General features: G+C 27.3%; 3 protein-coding genes across 6 annotated transcripts; 2 read left to right on the top strand and 1 right to left on the bottom strand.

The window, feature by feature from the left end:
* Window positions 1-9: 9 nt before the first annotated feature.
* Window positions 10-1,269, top strand: LOC124424221 (60S ribosomal protein L10). 2 transcript variants are annotated; one of them, XM_046962969.1, is made up of 4 exons: window positions 10-111; window positions 253-287; window positions 484-789; window positions 897-1,269. In XM_046962969.1, the coding sequence occupies exons 2-4, from the start codon at window positions 265-267 to the stop codon at window positions 1,225-1,227; spliced, it is 660 nt and encodes a 219-aa protein (XP_046818925.1). In that variant the 5' UTR covers window positions 10-111; window positions 253-264; the 3' UTR covers window positions 1,228-1,269. The 2 variants fall into 2 exon arrangements, with proteins under 2 accessions (XP_046818925.1, XP_046818926.1); XM_046962970.1 differs by having other exon boundaries at window positions 97-190.
* A 54-nt stretch (window positions 1,270-1,323) lies between these two features.
* On the bottom strand, window positions 1,324-4,408 carry LOC124424220 (E3 ubiquitin ligase Rnf157). 3 transcript variants are annotated; one of them, XM_046962967.1, is made up of 10 exons: window positions 4,353-4,391; window positions 4,078-4,182; window positions 3,730-3,848; window positions 3,389-3,654; window positions 3,126-3,267; window positions 2,834-3,037; window positions 2,513-2,755; window positions 2,282-2,442; window positions 1,925-2,192; window positions 1,324-1,791 (listed from the first exon to the last, which is right to left on the bottom strand). In XM_046962967.1, the coding sequence occupies exons 2-10, from the start codon at window positions 4,163-4,165 to the stop codon at window positions 1,612-1,614; spliced, it is 1,671 nt and encodes a 556-aa protein (XP_046818923.1). In that variant the 5' UTR covers window positions 4,166-4,182; window positions 4,353-4,391; the 3' UTR covers window positions 1,324-1,611. The 3 variants fall into 3 exon arrangements, with proteins under 3 accessions (XP_046818923.1, XP_046818922.1, XP_046818924.1); XM_046962966.1 differs by having other exon boundaries at window positions 1,325-1,791; window positions 4,078-4,408; XM_046962968.1 differs by having other exon boundaries at window positions 1,325-1,782; window positions 4,078-4,408.
* Window positions 4,409-5,341: 933 nt separating this feature from the next.
* On the top strand, window positions 5,342-18,413 carry LOC124424342 (MATH and LRR domain-containing protein PFE0570w-like). Its single transcript, XM_046963250.1, has 7 exons — window positions 5,342-16,619; window positions 16,814-17,020; window positions 17,114-17,233; window positions 17,329-17,586; window positions 17,681-17,797; window positions 17,888-17,959; window positions 18,092-18,413. Exons 1-7 carry the CDS (start codon window positions 5,547-5,549, stop codon window positions 18,173-18,175), a joined length of 11,931 nt encoding a protein of 3,976 aa, XP_046819206.1. The 5' UTR covers window positions 5,342-5,546; the 3' UTR covers window positions 18,176-18,413.
* The last annotated feature ends 496 nt before the right edge of the window (window positions 18,414-18,909 follow it).

Below are 18,909 nucleotides of genomic sequence, written 5' to 3'. Positions count from 1 at the left end.
GACACATTAATCGATTCTTTGGTTACAACCAACTTCACGAAGCTTTCTGGAGGAATGTTCATGACATAAAGGTGTTCTTCCGTCTTTCTTGTTTAGCCACATTGTACGTCGGTAAGATTGTGTTATTACTTATTGGGAATAATCAAGTGACATCGTTGAATATATTACATATTTTACAATTAATTTTCATGTAAGCTTATTTGATATATATTTATATGAAATATTTTAATATTTTGTATTTTATTTTTATAGTTAAAGACGAAAATGGGGCGCCGACCAGCTAGATGGTATGTAATAATTTATAGACATCGTAACATATTTTTGTTAATAAAAGCATAATTTATCTTTAATGTAATTTATTAATAAAATAAATAAGATGATTTAGAAATACGATTGGAATTAATATATAGCGTATTATGTGTACAGTTTTTTCTAAAAAAAAATATTTTTTAAATATATTATAAATATTATATTCTGTTTCAGTTATCGATATTGTAAAAACAAACCTTATCCTAAATCAAGATTTTGTCGTGGTGTACCAGATCCAAAAATCCGTATTTTTGATCTTGGAAAGAAGAAAGCTTCTGTCGAAGATTTTCCATTATGTGTACATTTAGTGTCTGATGAATATGAACAACTTAGTTCAGAGGCACTTGAAGCAGGTAGAATCTGTGCCAATAAATACATGGTTAAGAATGCTGGTAAAGATCAATTTCATATTCGTATGAGGCTTCATCCTTTCCATGTCATTCGTATTAATAAAATGTTATCATGTGCTGGAGCTGATAGGTAAGTAAATTTCATTTATACAGTTACATATTTATTTTGCTGAATTATAATTTTTAATCAAAGTTTATATAGAAGTTAAATTATACAAAGAAAAAAAATCTTTATAGGCTCCAAACTGGAATGAGAGGAGCTTTTGGTAAACCTCAAGGTACTGTAGCTAGAGTACATATTGGACAACCTATAATGAGTGTGCGTTCATCAGATCGGCATAAGGCTGCTGTAATTGAAGCATTACGTCGTGCGAAGTTTAAGTTTCCTGGTCGTCAGAAGATTTATGTATCTAAGAAATGGGGTTTTACTAAATATGATCGTGCTGTGTATGAAGAATTAAAAGCATTTGGTCGTCTTGCTCCAGATGGTTGTAATGTTAAATATTTACCTGAGCATGGACCTCTTGAAGAATGGAAAAAATTCAGGAAAGTTCTTGCTACAGCGTAAATAAGATTTTTGGAATTCAATTTAAATAAAAAAGAGAGAAGATTTTTTATTGTTATAATTTCACCCATGAATCTAATGAAACATATATTATAATGAAGTTGCAAAATGTTAAACAACAAAAAATTATAAACACTGTTTTTAGTAATTAAAAAAAAGAACAGTTTTATTTAATGATACATTATTTTAAAATACTGATTTACATAAAGTTATATATTTACAACGATCGATCAATAACTAAACTAAAATACTTTGAAATAGTATCTAATAAAATGATAAATAAATTACAATATATACATAATAAAATATGATGATTTCTAAAGAGAGCATAATGCACAAATGTGTTTAAAAATAATTATATCCTGCAGAAATTCGAGATTCTACAAATTAATGAGAGTGACATGTAATATCATTATCATCATTTTCTGTATTTTGTATCTCATCATCAATGTCATCACATATTCTGTGATTATGAACATCTAAAACTTCAGTACTGGTTGCTGCATCTAACAGTGGAGATAATTTTTCTGCTTCACTATCTTCGTCTTGCCCTTGGCCCTGTAAATACTAATGTATATGTTTGACATAAACAGAAAATTTTACCTACTATACAATTCTGACACTATAAGAAGCAAAACCGACTTTGAATTATCATATGCATGATGAATGAATAAAAAAATTCTACAGTTGTAAGACTTACTTCATACAATGAAACAGGTTGTTTTTCATTTACTAATCTGAGAGTATCACGTGATCTTAAGCCGGATTTATCACGAGAATGCCCAGATTTAGTTCTTACTGCAGGAGATCGAGTATGTAGATCTTTTTGTGATCCTGAATTTTCATCCCTTGCAAGAAGAACTGACATCCTAAATTCTGGAGTGGGACATGGAGTGCCACTGGTTCTAGCACTCATATCTACATCCTTTGAAGACAAATGCTTTGAAATGGGTGTACGTTCAGCTGATCTGCAAAATAATATTTTCAATTGAATGAACTGCTAATAAGTTTTATATTATATCATTTTTTAAATATAGACTGACATATCTAAATATACCTATTCAATGCTTCTGCAGCCTGAATAGCACTTGCTGTATCTGTATCTGGTGTATCAGGAGATTCAGGTGCAAGAACAGCAGTTCTTGGTGTATATGGACCATTTAAAGCTTCTATAAGCGATACTGCTTCGTAACCTGCTGGAATATTCTCGCAACTACCCTAGAAGTTTAAAAACATTCATTTGTATCTTATTAAAAGTTATATGGCTTGTAAAAAAACATAATATTACCTCGGGTATTGGTGGATTGGATATAATAGTTCCAGTTGCTTTTTGAAGTGCTTTAATTTGTAAAAGAGCTCGAAATGGAGCACGACATATGGGACAATTATTTGCTTGATACCGAAGGGAATCTGCACAGCCATTGCACAAACACAAATGTCTACATGGTAAAATTAAGGTATCACGTACATCACACATACAAATTACACATTCAGAACCATTGTCATCCGTATCTTCATCACTGCCTTGTTGCTGTACAATAGTATTTTCTGATGATAAAAATAAGCAGAATATCTCTAATTAATAGACAGATATCAATGTATTTATTACCTTTGCGCTTTCAGTGTTTTTATTTTCAATTCCATAAATTTCTTGCAACAAATAACAAAGTCCATCTACATAAAGTTTTTGCTTAAGTGCTTTTAATACATATGTTCCATCTGAATGTTTTTCAACTACAGCAATAGTTGTGTGAGACTGTTTTGGTTCATCTGATCCTTCTTCTGCTATACAATAGATTGCTATTGGAATAATCTGTTAATGTAAGCATAAAAGATCATAAAACAAATAAAATGTGAAATAACTTTTTTGTATTTTAAAACATTACATTTGTAATACATACTTCTCTATCTGCATTGTATATTAAATCTTCTTCATTATAAAGACTTGGATCAAATATATGAGATGTTTGAGAGAACAATTGATTAGCACCTTTTTTATAATGATATGTTTCAGAATTCATAGAAGGATCTCTTGGTACATATCTATAAATCATAAAGATATTTTTTTATATATGATTTTAAATCATTATTAATATTATATCCACTTTTTATCATATAAAAAGTTGAACATATACTCTTTTGATATATATAAAATAATACATACGTAACCCCTTTTGTTGTAACTTCTTCTGTACAAAAATAATATATTGTGATAGCACACCTTACATCACAATCAAAAGTAAATTCAATATTGAAACGATTTGGTTTTTTGTCACCATCACTATCACCGTAACGTTTTACATTATGACACTGAGAAGACGTTGAAGTTTGATCCACATTTCGTACTAATCTTAATGATTCTTTTCTTATATTTACTAAACTTTTTAAAGTTTTTGTAGGATCATTTGTTTGTGGTGGAGGATATGGGAACTGTAACATATATCTTTTACTTGATATATTGTTAATTGTTAATAATTTCTATAAAATAAATTTAATTCTTCATACAGGTGTTGGTCGACTGCCTAAGAAATTTAAATCTGCATTTTCTCCAAAGAGGTATGCTTCTGGTTGTGGAGTATCGAATCTTTCACCACCCATAATAAAATGACTACCAAAATAGCTTCCTAATATAAAAATAATTTATACTTATATTATATATAAATTTATCTATTAAATCATAAATAAATGATTGATAACTATTTTGCGTAAAGTATATATAAATAAATAATCTCATAAATTCAATAGTAAATAAATACTCTATGTAAATATATACTCTATATAATTTCATTGTATTTTATTTTAGTAATACTTAATCATTAGTAAAAAGACAAAGAACATGTATATTATACTAACCAGAACGTGGAGGATATTTATATGCATGATTTGAAACAATATCAACTTCTTCTACACCAGCATTTTGTCTGCTTGTTAATGATCCCATTATGTTATTATGTGATGCTGTCAAACAAATAGAAATTCGCGGTAATATTAAGTGATACTAAATTTGAAATATTATTTAAATTCCAATAATTTATAAAACGTTGTAATTTTTAAGTTTTTGATAGTATTTAATCAAAATACAGTTATTCGATTTGTAGTTTCATATTGTCAAACGAAAAATTCTATACCACAGAATTGACAGACAGTTTCTCTGTGGATAAATCTTAACAAAATCTAGATCATTCTCCATAGGTAAAAGATGAGGTAAAGAAACGAATTTAAGGTATAATTGTATACTTGAAGATTATGTCAAATTTTATTTATTTATAGATAATATATAAATACAATTATATATATATAGATTTTAGATGTATTTAAATATATATTATACAATTGTTATTAATTTTATTTGACTTGAATTATTATTATATTTTATTATAAAATACAATTTCATTTATCACAAGTAAAGGCTGTTTTCAAATTAACGCGCGATTTTATCAAGGGTTTTGAAAGTCTTTCTACATTTACAGTCAATGCTGCAGCTATGTTTTCATCTCACGTGACCAAGCATTAAAGTTGCGACTACATCAAATATGTATGGCCTATATACTTTTTAAAACAGTGATAGATTTTGAATATTGTGATTGTTTTGTTTCTATTTATAAGTACTTATTATAAACCAAGAAGAGAGTACAACAAGTGTTATTACATCTTTGTCTAAAATGAAATGTCAATATTTGTCAAGCTTCAATATAAATTACAATATATAAGAAACAATTTCATTTAAGTACAATAATGAATAGAGAATTTTTAATTGCGATATAAAATATATGAAAATATTATTAACAGCATAAAAAATATTGGTCTACAAGATAAAAGTTGCAATTAATAATTAATAATGATTGACACATTCAACTAACAACATGGCGAATGTATCAACAGAAATAGTATATTCGAGTATTTTAGTGTTATTGTATGATGAATAAGAAAAATGCAACTCTATCGATTACATTCCGTAATTGGATTCTTTAAAGACGTATATAATATTTTAATTCAAATATAAACATTATATTGTATATAGTACGTCTTTGCATAGTTCTATTATATTTAAGATTCTTTTAAAATTATTTATGAGAGAAAAATGGGATTATTAAATAATTGACATAAAAAAGTATCATGATGTTATATATAAACAAGTTAAATGTTTTTATGAAGATTCACATTCAATATAGTGATACAAACTTCGTTAAGTAAATGAAGAATAATGTAAATTGTTTCTTTTATCTGTATTTCATTAATTTTATCTACGGAATTATAAAACGAAGAATAATAAAGTGTAGAAAATATAAAAAGAATAAAAAAGTGTTGTACTGTGGGGTGTAATGAGTGGATCTGGTTTTCGAGGACGGGGGATTGAACCACGGGGTATTCATCCAAATGGCCCAATTGGTGCTTATCGTGGGACCCGCTTATCTCACCCACGTTTTAGTCATCCCCGTTTGTCCCATAACAGATTACCAACATCAGAGAATTGGTCAGGTAGATCAAATCATGGCTCATCTTTTTTATCTTGGAGCAAAGGAAAATATCAACGTCCTATTTTTCGTGGTATATCCCACTTTCGTCCCAATGGCAGAGGAAGGGGTACAATTCATAGGGGAAATTTACATTTTCCAGATTCTAATAGGCCATCCATTGTGCCATATTCCTCAGATTATAATAAAAGTGTTGGAAGTCCTAAAACAGTGTTCATGCAAAATCAGAATGATGAAGATCAATCAGAACATGTTAAAGATGAGCCATGTTTACAGCAGACTCCTTTACTTGGATCCGAGGAAGAACGTCAACAGAAGATTACTGAGACTGCAGTTCGGTTGAAAGAAAAATTATCTACCATTACCAAGGAAGATATTACTAATTTATGGCAAGATGATTTGTCCACGGTACCATTGTCTAATGTAAAAGACAAAAATATACTTAATTTAGGTATGCTTAAATTAAGGCATGAACAACCTGAACTTAATCTTACTTTTAATGATTTTAAAGACATAGGTAGGATTGACTCGGACAATGTAAAGTCTGATAAAAATGATGGTTCTAATGAAGTTAGAAATGTATTTCATTTTATACATGACAATGTCAAGGAAGTTAAAAGCGATACTGAAGGTGTTGATGTAATAGATATTGAAGAAAACATTCTACATGATGTAGAATCTATGACAATTATTAACGATATAATTGTAACAGAAAATAAATCACGAAAAGTTAATGGTCAAAAATCGCAAGAAGGGACCAATTCTCCACGTAATATGTCTGTTACTTTGTCAAGTATTTCAGAAGCATGTAATACAGAATTAATATACTCTTCACATGGAAGTACAGGAAAAACAAATATGTTACAACCTCAAAATGTTCTACAAACTGATAATACTCAAATACAAGATCATGAATTAAATATACAATGTGTGAATACATCATTACAGTATCAGTCTGAATATATAAATTCTGATAGTAGGTTTAATTTAGAAAATATACAAAAATCATCTGATGATATACAATATCAGCAAGCAAATGCAATCACAGACATGCAACATTCTTTACATAGATCTATATCAAAAAAAGCAAAACAAAAATCTCATTGGATACCATCACAATATCAAATAAATTCACTCCGTAGAAAGCCATTTAAATCGAGATGGTCGCATAGAAGACATAGCTATATGTATAATAAATCACGAAATGAATCAACAAGATTTGATTTACATACATCATCACTGCATTTGCAAAGAAATATAACTTCTTTAAATCAAGATTCACAATATAATGCATTATCTTCATTTGATTTGAGCAGATCTCAATCACAATTTCCTACAATGTCAAAGTTAATGCATAATAAGGATACTTCAGAGGCTACTACATCATGTGCAGATCATAATACTTTATCATCTACATCTGTTAACATTTCTTCAAGCCAAGAAGATATTTTACAAACAGTGCCAGTTTTTGATTCATGGAAATCATTTACAATGAATTATAATACACACAAGGAGGAAGTAATGAACATACCAAATTTTAATCCTCAACAACCACCACCCAATTTTAATAATCAACAGGGAACATTGCCATTTAATCAACATCTTTTGCCACAAAATCAGTCAAATTCAACAATACATGAATTTAATTCTTCGCAATCAAGTGCAGTTTCAGTAACTCCTACAGACTTATATTGCTCTGTAAATTTTACTGCACCACCAAGTACTACATTAGCACAAACAACAACTTTTTCTACATTATCACAAATAAATATACCATCATCTTCAAGTTTTTTATCAACTGCTTCAATTAACTTTTCACCGATATTAACTCATACAGCACCTTTACAAATGACACCTTATGAAGTACCATCATCCGCAACAATAAACAAAGTTAAACATCAAGGATTGCTTTATAACAAAACATTAGATCTTGTTTCAATTTCCAATCAAGATAATACTGTTAAAAGTAAGAATGAACTTCAAGAGATGCAAGAAGCAATGCAATTTGCAAAACGAGCTATGAATATAACAGATGATGTAAATATTAATACTGAATCTGAGCAAAGCCTATGTACTGAAATTCATCTAGTAAATACATCTGTAGAACAAAAAGATATTAGTGATGTATCGTCATCCTCTACACAAATACATCAAAATATTAATAAGGAGAAAGAGGAGCAGCTGGATCAAGATTGCAATAAATTTACTAAAATAAGTTTAAAAGAACGAATTATAACCGAATCTCATGAATCACCTAACTTTGAACTTGAAAAACAATTAAATCAAAATTCTGATGTTGAAGAAAATGCCCTTGTAAATAAACAGACTCGACCAAAAGTCATGTTTCATTTAAATTCTAAATTAAACAAAATAAATAAGCAAGGAAAATGGCATCAAAACATTGAAGATGGTGAGGAAGAACAATATATTTCCTGTCTATCTCCATTAAACATGCATGTAAAAGAATGTTCCAATCAAAAGATTGAAGAATGTACTAATCAAATGATTAGAAATAATCAAGATAGAACCACAAAATGTAATATAGAAGTAAAAGACATTGATACAATTAACAGTCTTATTGATGAATCACAAAAGTCTAATTTAGAGTCTCCAATTTCTATAACTTCTGATAATTCTACCACACAAAGACCTCAAGATGTTATAAAAAGAAGAAAGAAAGTAGAATCTCCTCCATCTGAATCTTCATGGAAAAATAGAATTATCAGTCGTTTCTTGAAAATGAGTAAAAATGATATTCGTAACATGATTAACAATTCTAGTCTTCGAAAATTTGATATTGCTATGAAACATCTTGTTAAAGAAAAAAGGTCATCATTATCATTAAAGATGCGAAATACTGAAGACGAAAAAATAAAAAGTTATGATAGAGAAGAATTTATGAATCAGTTAAATGCAATGTTAGATCCAACAGCTATCGTTGATATCACCAATTTACCTACAGATTTTATTCATCATTTAAGTGAAGTATTACAACTTGATGCCATACCATTAGAATCGAATGAAAGTATTTTTAGTTACTCTAATGATGAAGGTCAGAACAGTAATTCGTATATATTTTCTAATGAAGAAGAAATATTAAATAACATTATTTCAGAGGATATTAATTTTGAACAGATAAATAACAAGACACACACAGAATACAATAATCAATTAAAAGATGATAATAGTAGAATTACAGATTCTATCATTGCAGAGTCAAATATTAATGATAATAATATAGCTTCAATTGCAAATTCTGTTAAGGTCAGTGAAAATATAATATTAGATTCCAGTGAAGTATTTTCTAAGACACCATTTGAAACTAATGATGTACAGATTGATCATTTTACCAGTAATGTACATGTAACAGAAAAAGATATTACACCAAAAAATGTAGAAAAAAGAAAACAACATTCACTGTTTAATGTAACTGATTTAGATGATATACTTTCAACTGTTACTGTAAAAGAAACAGGAGAATTAAAATCAACAGATTTAGATGAAAAATCAAAGTCTACAATAAAAGCAAATGAAACATGTGAAATAGCAAAAACCTCAATACCCACTGAAACTATGTCAGTAAATATTACATCATTTAGTTCTAAAAGCAAGATTTTCGATTCTAGTAAACAACATGAATGTAGTTCAGGAAATGAATATATTTCTAAATCTGAAAGATATAATAGGTGGACTAGAAAAGAACGAGAAGGTCCAGATGCTTTTAGGAACCTTACAAAAGAAGAATGGGAAGCAAAATATGGAAAACAAATGAGAAGTTTATCATCAAATCCTTGTAAAACACAAATAAGTAGATATAGCTACAATACAAATTTGAAAAATACAAAGTATAATAGAACTTTCAATTCAAGAAAGCATCAATCTTCACATTCATTTAAAACAAATAAAAATTCTTTAAGTCATAAAACTGCTTTGTCCAAAAGGGTATCTAGAAAGGATAATGTAGAAAAGGATTGTAATATGAGCAGTTCAAGTCAAAGTGAGACAGATGATACTAGCACAAGTAGTGATAACAGAACACCGTCTGATGTAACTAAGCTCCTTAAAGTAATTAAAGAAAAGGAAAAGATAGCTAAAAATAAATCATTAAATGAAACAATAAGGGATGAAGTAACAGCTGAGATACAGCGTAAATGGAATGAAGAAGGTAGGAAACGAAAATATCATAAAAGAAATAAAAGAAGGAAAGAAAAAAAATTAAAATATAAGAAAGAAAGAAAGAAAAAGAAAAGGAAAATAGTTGAAAGCAATTCTAATTCTGATAATGATCAAAATGATAGATCTAACTTACTTACAGAAATAGAAATTAAAAAAGAAACAAATGTTAAAGAAGAATCTAATACTGCCTTAGAAAAAAGTATTGGTCTTGATATACAAATGGTGAATAATACATGTTTTAAAAAGCAGGAAACTACAAAGACATTAATAGATAAGGAAGTAATTTTGGAAAATAAAGACAAATGTACAATACAAGAGAGTAATAGAATTACACTAATCCCTACAATAGTACAACTAAAAACAAAAGCAGAATTAAAATTAATTCCAAAAGCATCAAAGTGCATAGAAGAAACAGAATTTATGAAAAACACTGCTGAAATAGTTCTAAATGCAAAATGTCAAGAGCAAAATAAGATGCCTATATTAAATAATCTAGATAAACAAAAAATAATTGAAAATACATCTGAAACAAATGAAGACTCAGAATGTTTAAATAATAAATTAATAAATATTACAGAAACAGAGCATACTGTTCTTAATAATAATGATAATACAATCAAGAACTTAACTAATACACCCACTATAAAGGAACAACGTCATAAAGAAAAAATTTACCATTTAGGGAAAGAAGTATTGTCAGTTACTACTGAAGTTAAAGAATCAAATACAGAAAGGTTAATGGATAATAAAGCAACATCTAAAAAAATAGACATAAAGGCATACAAAGCACGTGCATTACAACGAAAAATGGAAAATGAACAGAAAATGCACGAGGAAAAAGCAGTGGTAAGTAATAAACATGCAATAAACAATGACATATTAAATGATAATTTGTCAAAGTCTATGATAAATGAAAAACAAAACACAGATGATTACATTTTGTTGCAAACTATGTCTCATGCAAATTTGAAAGATAAACATTCTATTACACAAACAAATAGAATATCTTCAGATTCCAGCAAATTTAAAAATATTAAATCAGAAGGAAGTAAGGAATTAAAATTAAAAAAGGAAAAGCTAGAAAAGATAAAAAAGAAAACTGAAATGAAAACAAAAATAAAAGAAGCGAAAGAAATATCAAATGCTAATCAGGAAAAAGTAGATAATACTTCTGATATTCTAAACTCATTAGAAAATAAAGTTGAAAAGAATCAAATGGATATTCAGGTTGATAAACATGAACATGTACAATCTATTACTGATCATGTATTATTACCAGCAAATACAGAATCTGTAATAGAAAAAAAATTTGTTAAAAATGAGGAAATTTCTGTTAATGATATTATATTATCGAAAAATGAATTGAAAGAAACATCAAGTGAGAAGAATGAAGGAGTTATTAATGATATAAATAATACTGAATCATTAATAGTAACTATAGATAAAGAAAAATGTATGGAAACATCAAAAATTACAAATATTAAAACGAAACCTATTAAAACAAAATCTATGGGAAATTCCAGTAATAAAATTACAAACAAAGATCTCCAAACTAAAAACATAAACAAAGATCTCCAAACTAAAAACACAAACAAAGATCTCCAAACTAAAAATACAAACAAAGATCTCCAAACTAAAAACATAAACAAAGATCTTCAAACTAAAAACACAAACAAAGATTTTCAAACTAAAAACTCAAACAAAGATTTTCAAACTAAAAACACAAACAAAGATCATAATCCATCTATTATCAAGTATGATCAAAATAACTTAAAATCTAGAAGAAGATCCAAATCTTCTTCTAACGAAATATCCGCAGAACAAGAAATGCGCAACTTTTCAATTACTGAGGAATCTAGCTCACAAAAAAAGAAATGTGAGAAACAGTCCCAAGAAAATATAAAACTTCGGAATTTATCATCATGTAATGAAAATATAGAAAATTCAGGAAAAAATGCATTGCAAAAAAATAAATGCATAGAATCTAAAATTCAATCTAACAATGCCTCTGATTGTGTAGAATCTACTGATATTCAGTTGGGTTTGATCAATGAATGCCTTATGCAAGATGAATCGCAAAAGAATATGAAAATATCAATGGATTGTACAAGTGTTATTAATAAAAATGTAATTTCTCAGAGTGAACAAGATAGAAATTTGAAAGTAGACACTACAATCATAAATCAAGCTGACCAAAAGTTATTAAAGAATCCAGACAATCTCGAAATTGGAGAAAATATAATAAATTCTACGTTAAACACGTATGATGAAATGATTGATAATCAATACTTAATAAGAAATAAAATAAACTCACCTGAAAGTATAGGTAGTCCATTTAAAGGATTTGTTGCAGATCCTGTTGAATCCAATAGTTGTCAATATATATTAGATTTAGAGGCAAAAAATACAGCTACTGTTAGAAAAGATAACATTATAGATGATGAAAATAAACAATTGCAATCATTTTGTAATGATAAATTCGATCATTTAAATAATCAAGACACTTCGGCGTATGATAATAATATTAACAATAATTCTTTAAATGTAGTTGAACAATTAAATAAAAATGAAGGAACATTATTTTATGAAAAAAATTCCAAAATGAATGACAGTGCGACAGTTTTCCTAAACAACAATTTTAATTTATTAGACAATAAAGATAAAAAGAAAGAAATGACCAGTAAAAGATATTTACATAAATGTACCAAAAATTTTACGAAGAATGAGAAAGATAAAGATACAAATAACTTTGATCAGTCTGAATACTCTGTCGAAAATAATAAATCTATACAATCAGTAAATGTTGAAACAAATACTCAAAATGTATCCAATAGACAAGGTGAAATATTTGTTGAGTTAAATAAATGTGAAGATAATGCAGAAATGGAAAAATCAGATATTGGTATTGTAAAAGATTCTTCAGCTAAGGAAAAACGATCAAGTAAAAAAGACATTTTAGATTTTGTATCTATATCGGATATAAATCTGTCAGATGTAAATAATACAATAGTTTCTTCATTCAGTGATATATCAAATGGTACTCTGAACAATATAATCAACACTGACACTGATTCATCTTTAGCATCACTAATAGATAGTAATGCAATTGAAAATAACAGTGCGGATATGCCAAACCAAAATATAGCGCATTCTGTTACTAATATAGACTCATGTGAAGAAGAAAGCACAAATGATAATAATTCACAGTCAAATAATGATGCTTATACTAATATTAATTCTAATTTACTTGTATCTAAAAAAGAACTTTGGAAATCGCCTACAAAGGGAACATCCAAGAAATTACAAATTCCAATAAAAGCTGCTTTGAAAGAATCTAAAAATATTTTTGCAATTATGGATCCTATTAAAGAAACTGTGAAATTAGAAAATTCTGATTCAACAGTACATGTGTATGATGATCAAAAAATAGATCATTTTGTAATTGATCAGATATCTCAGAAAGAAAATATGGATAATGCGATTATTGATTCAGAACAAAATAAATGTTCTCATGATATGCAGGTCGCATGTATATCTGATGGTAAAGATACGCATGAATGCCCAGATATAAATATATTATCTCAAACTGTTTTGAATAATACAATACATGATGAAATTTTGATCCCATCTAATTATACTAATTTTATTAAAGAATTAGTAAATAGTAACAAAAAACATAATCCTACTGTTGAATTAGAAAGAATAAGAGAAACAAATAAATCAATAATAGATACAATACAAAACAATGTTAATAAAAATACAGTTGATAAGGATTTAGATATGACTCCTTCCATAAAAACACAAAAGCAAGAAAAAATAAGTAATCTGCAAATGAAACGTGAAATGAAACATAAAAGTAATACTGTACATGTTACAAATACAAATATAAAAGAAGAAATAATGGCTAGAATGATAGAAATAGATTTGGAAATCCATAAATTGATGACAGAAAAAATGACTTTATATCAGATGCTGGAAAATGACTCTTTATTATTAAATAAACTTACATTAACTAGCAGTTTGGGCTCTGAAATGAATAGAGAAAAAACAGTATCAATAAGACTTCAAACATCACCTACTTTAATATCACAGACAATGGAAAATGCAGAAATAAGCTCTATAGAACATTCAAATTGTATAATCAAATCAAATACAAACAATGGATTATCCGAAATAAGTCAAGATGAAATAGAACCAAGAATTAGAAATATTGATGGGAATAAACAAAAATCTTCGTTGAGGGAAGAAAATATAAATTACACACAAAGTATTCCATCTCATAGTCCTAAGGATCGATTATTATTAGAATGCAGTGAAAGCTCACAATCGTTATCGATATTTAAAGGTGAAGATAAAATACAAGAGGATTATATGGTACTATCTGATAATCAACTTAAAGAAAATCTGGATACATGCAATTCTATAAAAGAATCCTCAAAAAATGTAATAAAAAGTACTTCATTAGAGAATATACCTTATTATGAAAAAGAGAAGCATTTTTGTATATCACCAATTAATGTCACAAAATCATGTGATGAGAATCAACAAGTAGAAGTTACATCACATGAGGAAAAAAAGCAAAAATCACAATCTTTTGAAGCATCTAAAGATAACAATTCAATGCAAGTATCCTTAATATATTCCGATGATAGTACTTGGGGATCTTTTGCGCCATCATTTGAAGATATAGAAGACAAGAAACATAATACTGGTCTTGCTCTTTTAGAGGAAACATATAAACGAGAAATGGCTGAAACTCGAAAATTAAAAGCAAATGCACGTAAAAAGAAAAAAAAGGAACTGAATAAATTTTTGAAAAGTGTAAATTACTTAACACCTGAAGAAGAAGAAATTCCCTTGAATACATTGTATATTAAAAAACTACAACAAAAACGAGATCTACTCGATTCATTGGATGACAAGAGAGAAAATTCTAGTATTGATAACTATGAAAATTCATTTGAATCTGAAAAAATTTGGGAACATGCAATAGAGGTAATAAATGCTGTTGCAGAAGATAGAGTAGAAGATTTGTACGTGGAAAAAAGTAAAGAGAATGGGAATGAAAATTTGATTACATCATCAAGTAAATCTTTACAAAAATTAAATGAAACAGAACCTACTTTCTCGTTGCTAAGTTGTGATCATGAGCAAAATTCTATTAAACATTCATCAATTATTACAGGAAAGAATGTAATTCAACAAAAGTTGAAACAAACAGAAAAAGAAGAGAATGCAATTAAAGACATTGAAGCACAATCTATTGCAGTTTCTTATAGTAATCCAGAAGTAAATTCTGCTATAGTGGATAAGTCAAATTATAATATTATTAATCAACAGAAAATTTCTTTGGTTGATGAAACATTTACTACAAATCATATTTCTAATGTATCTGTTCTTACAGAAGCTAATCAATTAAATATTTCAAATGAAAAATTGAATAAGGATCAAAATAATCATACATTAAAAAAAAATGTAATATTTGAAAGTATAAACAATTCTGCAGAAGCGACAGAGAGGACTTTAAAAGAATCTGATAAAAAAAAAAGTTCTTTAGTAAATCAGGATATTAATGTTAATATGTCAATATCTGAGAAACTTAAATATAGTAATAAAACAGAAGAAAATATTAAACAAAGCACTTGTTCGTTAGAAGATAAAGTAATAAAAATACCAAAAATTGTATATGAAGCAGATGAAATTATTTCTAATACGTTTCAAATTAGTAATATTCAAGATAAAAAAACATCCAAATGTAAAATCAGTAATAAAAATGTTTCGATACGAAGGAATTCAAAGTCGATAGAGGATAATGTAAAACATATAGAACATGATAATACTAATTTAAATGGAGGAAAAGATTCACCTAAAGTTCTATGTAATTCTAAAGATATATCTCCAATGCATCAAGAACTTGAAAATACATTATCTAATACGAAACGAAATCGTAATTGTCAAAAATTACAAAGTAGTAAGGATAAAAAATACACTAACCCTATAGAAGATGAGTCATCCATCAACTATCAATCATTCATATTGAAAGAAAACGTAATTGAACGGTTTTCATCTAATGTTGATTCTCAAGCATTAACACCTAAAACACGAGATATTGCAATTAAAAGAAAAATACATAATCAATCAGAAATGATGAATTGTAAAGTAAGATTGGTTGATGTATTTAAATCAAATATATATCAACATGTTGTAGAAAAATTTCATATGGATTCTGTTAAATCTCATATAACTACCTATAAATCTACTGCAACAGAAGCTACAATAAATTCTACACATTTTGCTACATCATCTAAAACAAATTCTTCGATTATAGAAACAAATAAATCAAAAGATATAAAAAAAATTAAAAATATATCCGACAATGTGCAAGAACAAATTTCGAATTTGTGTCAAAAGCAAATAACAAAAACACACAATATTTTGGATAATAAAAAAGAATTAAAATCTCATCATAAAGTAAATCCACTACTTAATGATGAACATTTATCCTCGGAATCCAATAACAAAGTCATATCAGTAACATCAGTAAAAACTGTTCCTTCAATTATGAAGATGTTACCACCAAATGAAAAACTAGACATTGAAATTGTAGAGGAAAGAAAAAAAGATCAATATATCATAGATCATCATCATGATAAGGAAATACCATTATCAGATGCAATCACAGAAGACGAACAGCCATTGAAAAGACAATATACAGTTCATAAAGGGCCTATATTAGATATCCAGGTAAAAATACAAATTAAATGGTTTTATTATTTTCATTTTTTAGATAATTTTTCAAAAATGTGAACTTTTGACAATTTGTGTGTAATAAAAAGCCATAGAAGACTTTATTGAAGAAAATAATATTATTGAATTATATATTCTAATATTATATATTCTAAGAATAACAAAAATATTATAAATATTGTATATTTTAGGTATTTGGTAATACATTTCTAGCAGCTAGTGAAGATGGCTCAATATATAGATATAGTCAAACATCTAATGGAATATTAAATATTTATAAAGGTCACAGATCAGCAGTTACATGTTTGTATATCCACAAATCCAGTGGTGTTGATCATCCAAAGAACTTGGTATATTCAGGTTCTTTGGATGGAACTTTGCGATGTTACAATATAAAAGTAAATATAATTATGATCAATTATTCTTCAGTTATTATATTATATATAATTAGATTAATTATATATATATATATTTTGTTTTTTTTACTTTAGACTGGTGTACCAATTAATAATGTTGCAAATGTTGGAAGTCCTGTTCAATGTATGGATCAAGCTTGGGGTATAATATTCATTGGTACTAAATCAGGACATGTTTCTCGTTTTCATATAAAGGTTTGTATGAAGATATATTTTTTAATTTTAATTTGATAAATATAAATATCTATTGTATTGTAATATTATAATAATGTTAAGTTTTTGTATTATAGTTTGGTATTATCAAAGGTGATAGCATACAATTTTCTGACAAATCTGTACTTGCTCTAAAAGCTACAAATGAAGGTCCGCGAAGAGTTCTTATTGTAGCATCTCGTAATCAACCAATAACAATACGAGATGCACAAAATGGATTATTTCTGCGGACAATTTGTGGACAGAAGAATCACACCGTTTACAGTTTGATGCGAAATAATAACTTGATTTATTGTGGTACAAGTAGCACTTCGATACTTGTTTTTGATTTCACTGTTAGTATATAAAATTTGTAACTGTACACAATATATTATTATGAAATTATTACATTTATTTTTAATAAAATTGTTATATTTATTTTTCTTATAGAACGGAGAACAAAGAGTACAATATGATGCAGGTGTAGGTATCGTTTGCATGCGCCTTTATCATAAGCTTTTATTTGCTGGCTGTTATGATGGAAATATTTATGTTTTTGATATTCAGGTAAGAAATTTTATTTAAAAATTATATTTATTTACAGTTATATATAAAATATGTAGTGTATATAAATTGCTTGATTATTTCTTTTTATAGGATCATAAACTAATTTGTAGTATACCTGGACCAGGAAATATGTTACTGAGTATGGAAGTTGTTGACAATAAGGTACTTAAAAGTTGTGAAGATAATATTAATATTTTATAAATAATAAAATTATTTATTTTTTGTATATATTACTTGTACAGTTATAGTTTTTACATAAAGATGTATAAAAATATGAGAATTTATTTATTGTAGATCATAGCTGGTAGTAAAGACAAACGCCTGCATACATGGCAAATACCGAAACAAGTACAAGTGGTATCTCGTGAAATGACATAACAACTGAGTTATATACATAAATCTAGTCTTATATTGAGGATACACAAATACCTCCAAGAGTATTGATAGTATTGGTCTATAATCTACTTCTTTGAGCCTATGTACAGAACTTAATTATAAGTTAAGTCATATACACATATGTGTATATTTAAAATTATAAATTAATGTTCGTAGATAAATAGTGTACACACTGATTGCACATAAGTATATTTATAAATAAATTTGTACAGAAATTAAATTATATGTACTATAGATATAGTATAAGATTAGTCAATTCATAAGAAATTAAACAAATCTCTATTCTTTAAAAGTATTAAGAAAACAAGAAATTCTTATATTTAATTGACGTATATTGATATACAATGATTACTGATATTGACATAATAATAACTAACTAAATTATAGTAAGTTAATATATGGAAAATAAACCTCAAGTGCCTTGTGCACATTAGGAAATTCTTGTTTTCTCAAAACAAGGCAATTTTTGTTATTTTATTTTTTTATATGAATACTTAAAAATTCCAAAAATTATGCTTATATTTTCACACACAAACACACATATATGTGAAATATATCTGTAATGCATTAGATATATTCGTAAGAAAATCATTTTATTTTGTTTAGACTCCATTTGAGGATTAAATAGCATTAATTATTTGTAAATAATTTTGTTTTGATTTATAATATATTTTGACGATATAAATTCGAAAATATAATTCGAATCATGTAATTAC

This window comes from Vespa crabro, chromosome 5, assembly GCF_910589235.1.
Source record: "Vespa crabro chromosome 5, iyVesCrab1.2, whole genome shotgun sequence".
Classification (NCBI taxonomy): domain Eukaryota; kingdom Metazoa; phylum Arthropoda; class Insecta; order Hymenoptera; family Vespidae; genus Vespa; species Vespa crabro.
The sequence above is the reverse complement of the archived record's forward strand: the minus strand, read 5'-3'. Positions and strand labels throughout refer to the sequence as shown.

Excerpts from the sequence above, each read along its gene's own strand:
- LOC124424221 (XM_046962969.1), top strand. The coding sequence starts at position 265 with ATGGGGCGCCGACCAGCTAGATG. Across the intron at positions 288-483 it reads GGGCGCCGACCAGCTAGATG|TTATCGATATTGTAAAAACA; the intron begins GTATGTAATAAT and ends ATTCTGTTTCAG. Across the intron at positions 790-896 it reads TCATGTGCTGGAGCTGATAG|GCTCCAAACTGGAATGAGAG; the intron begins GTAAGTAAATTT and ends AAATCTTTATAG.
- LOC124424220 (XM_046962966.1), bottom strand. The coding sequence starts at position 4,165 with ATGGGATCATTAACAAGCAGACAAAATGCTGGTGTAGAAGAAGTTGAT. Across the intron at positions 3,038-3,125 it reads TATACAATGCAGATAGAGAA|ATTATTCCAATAGCAATCTA; the intron begins GTATGTATTACA and ends TTACATTAACAG. Across the intron at positions 2,443-2,512 it reads CCAATCCACCAATACCCGAG|GGTAGTTGCGAGAATATTCC; the intron begins GTAATATTATGT and ends TTAAACTTCTAG.
- LOC124424342 (XM_046963250.1), top strand. The coding sequence starts at position 5,547 with ATGAGTGGATCTGGTTTTCGAGGACGGGGGATTGAACCACGGGGTATT. Across the intron at positions 16,620-16,813 it reads GGCCTATATTAGATATCCAG|GTATTTGGTAATACATTTCT; the intron begins GTAAAAATACAA and ends TGTATATTTTAG. Across the intron at positions 17,234-17,328 it reads TTTCTCGTTTTCATATAAAG|TTTGGTATTATCAAAGGTGA; the intron begins GTTTGTATGAAG and ends TTTGTATTATAG.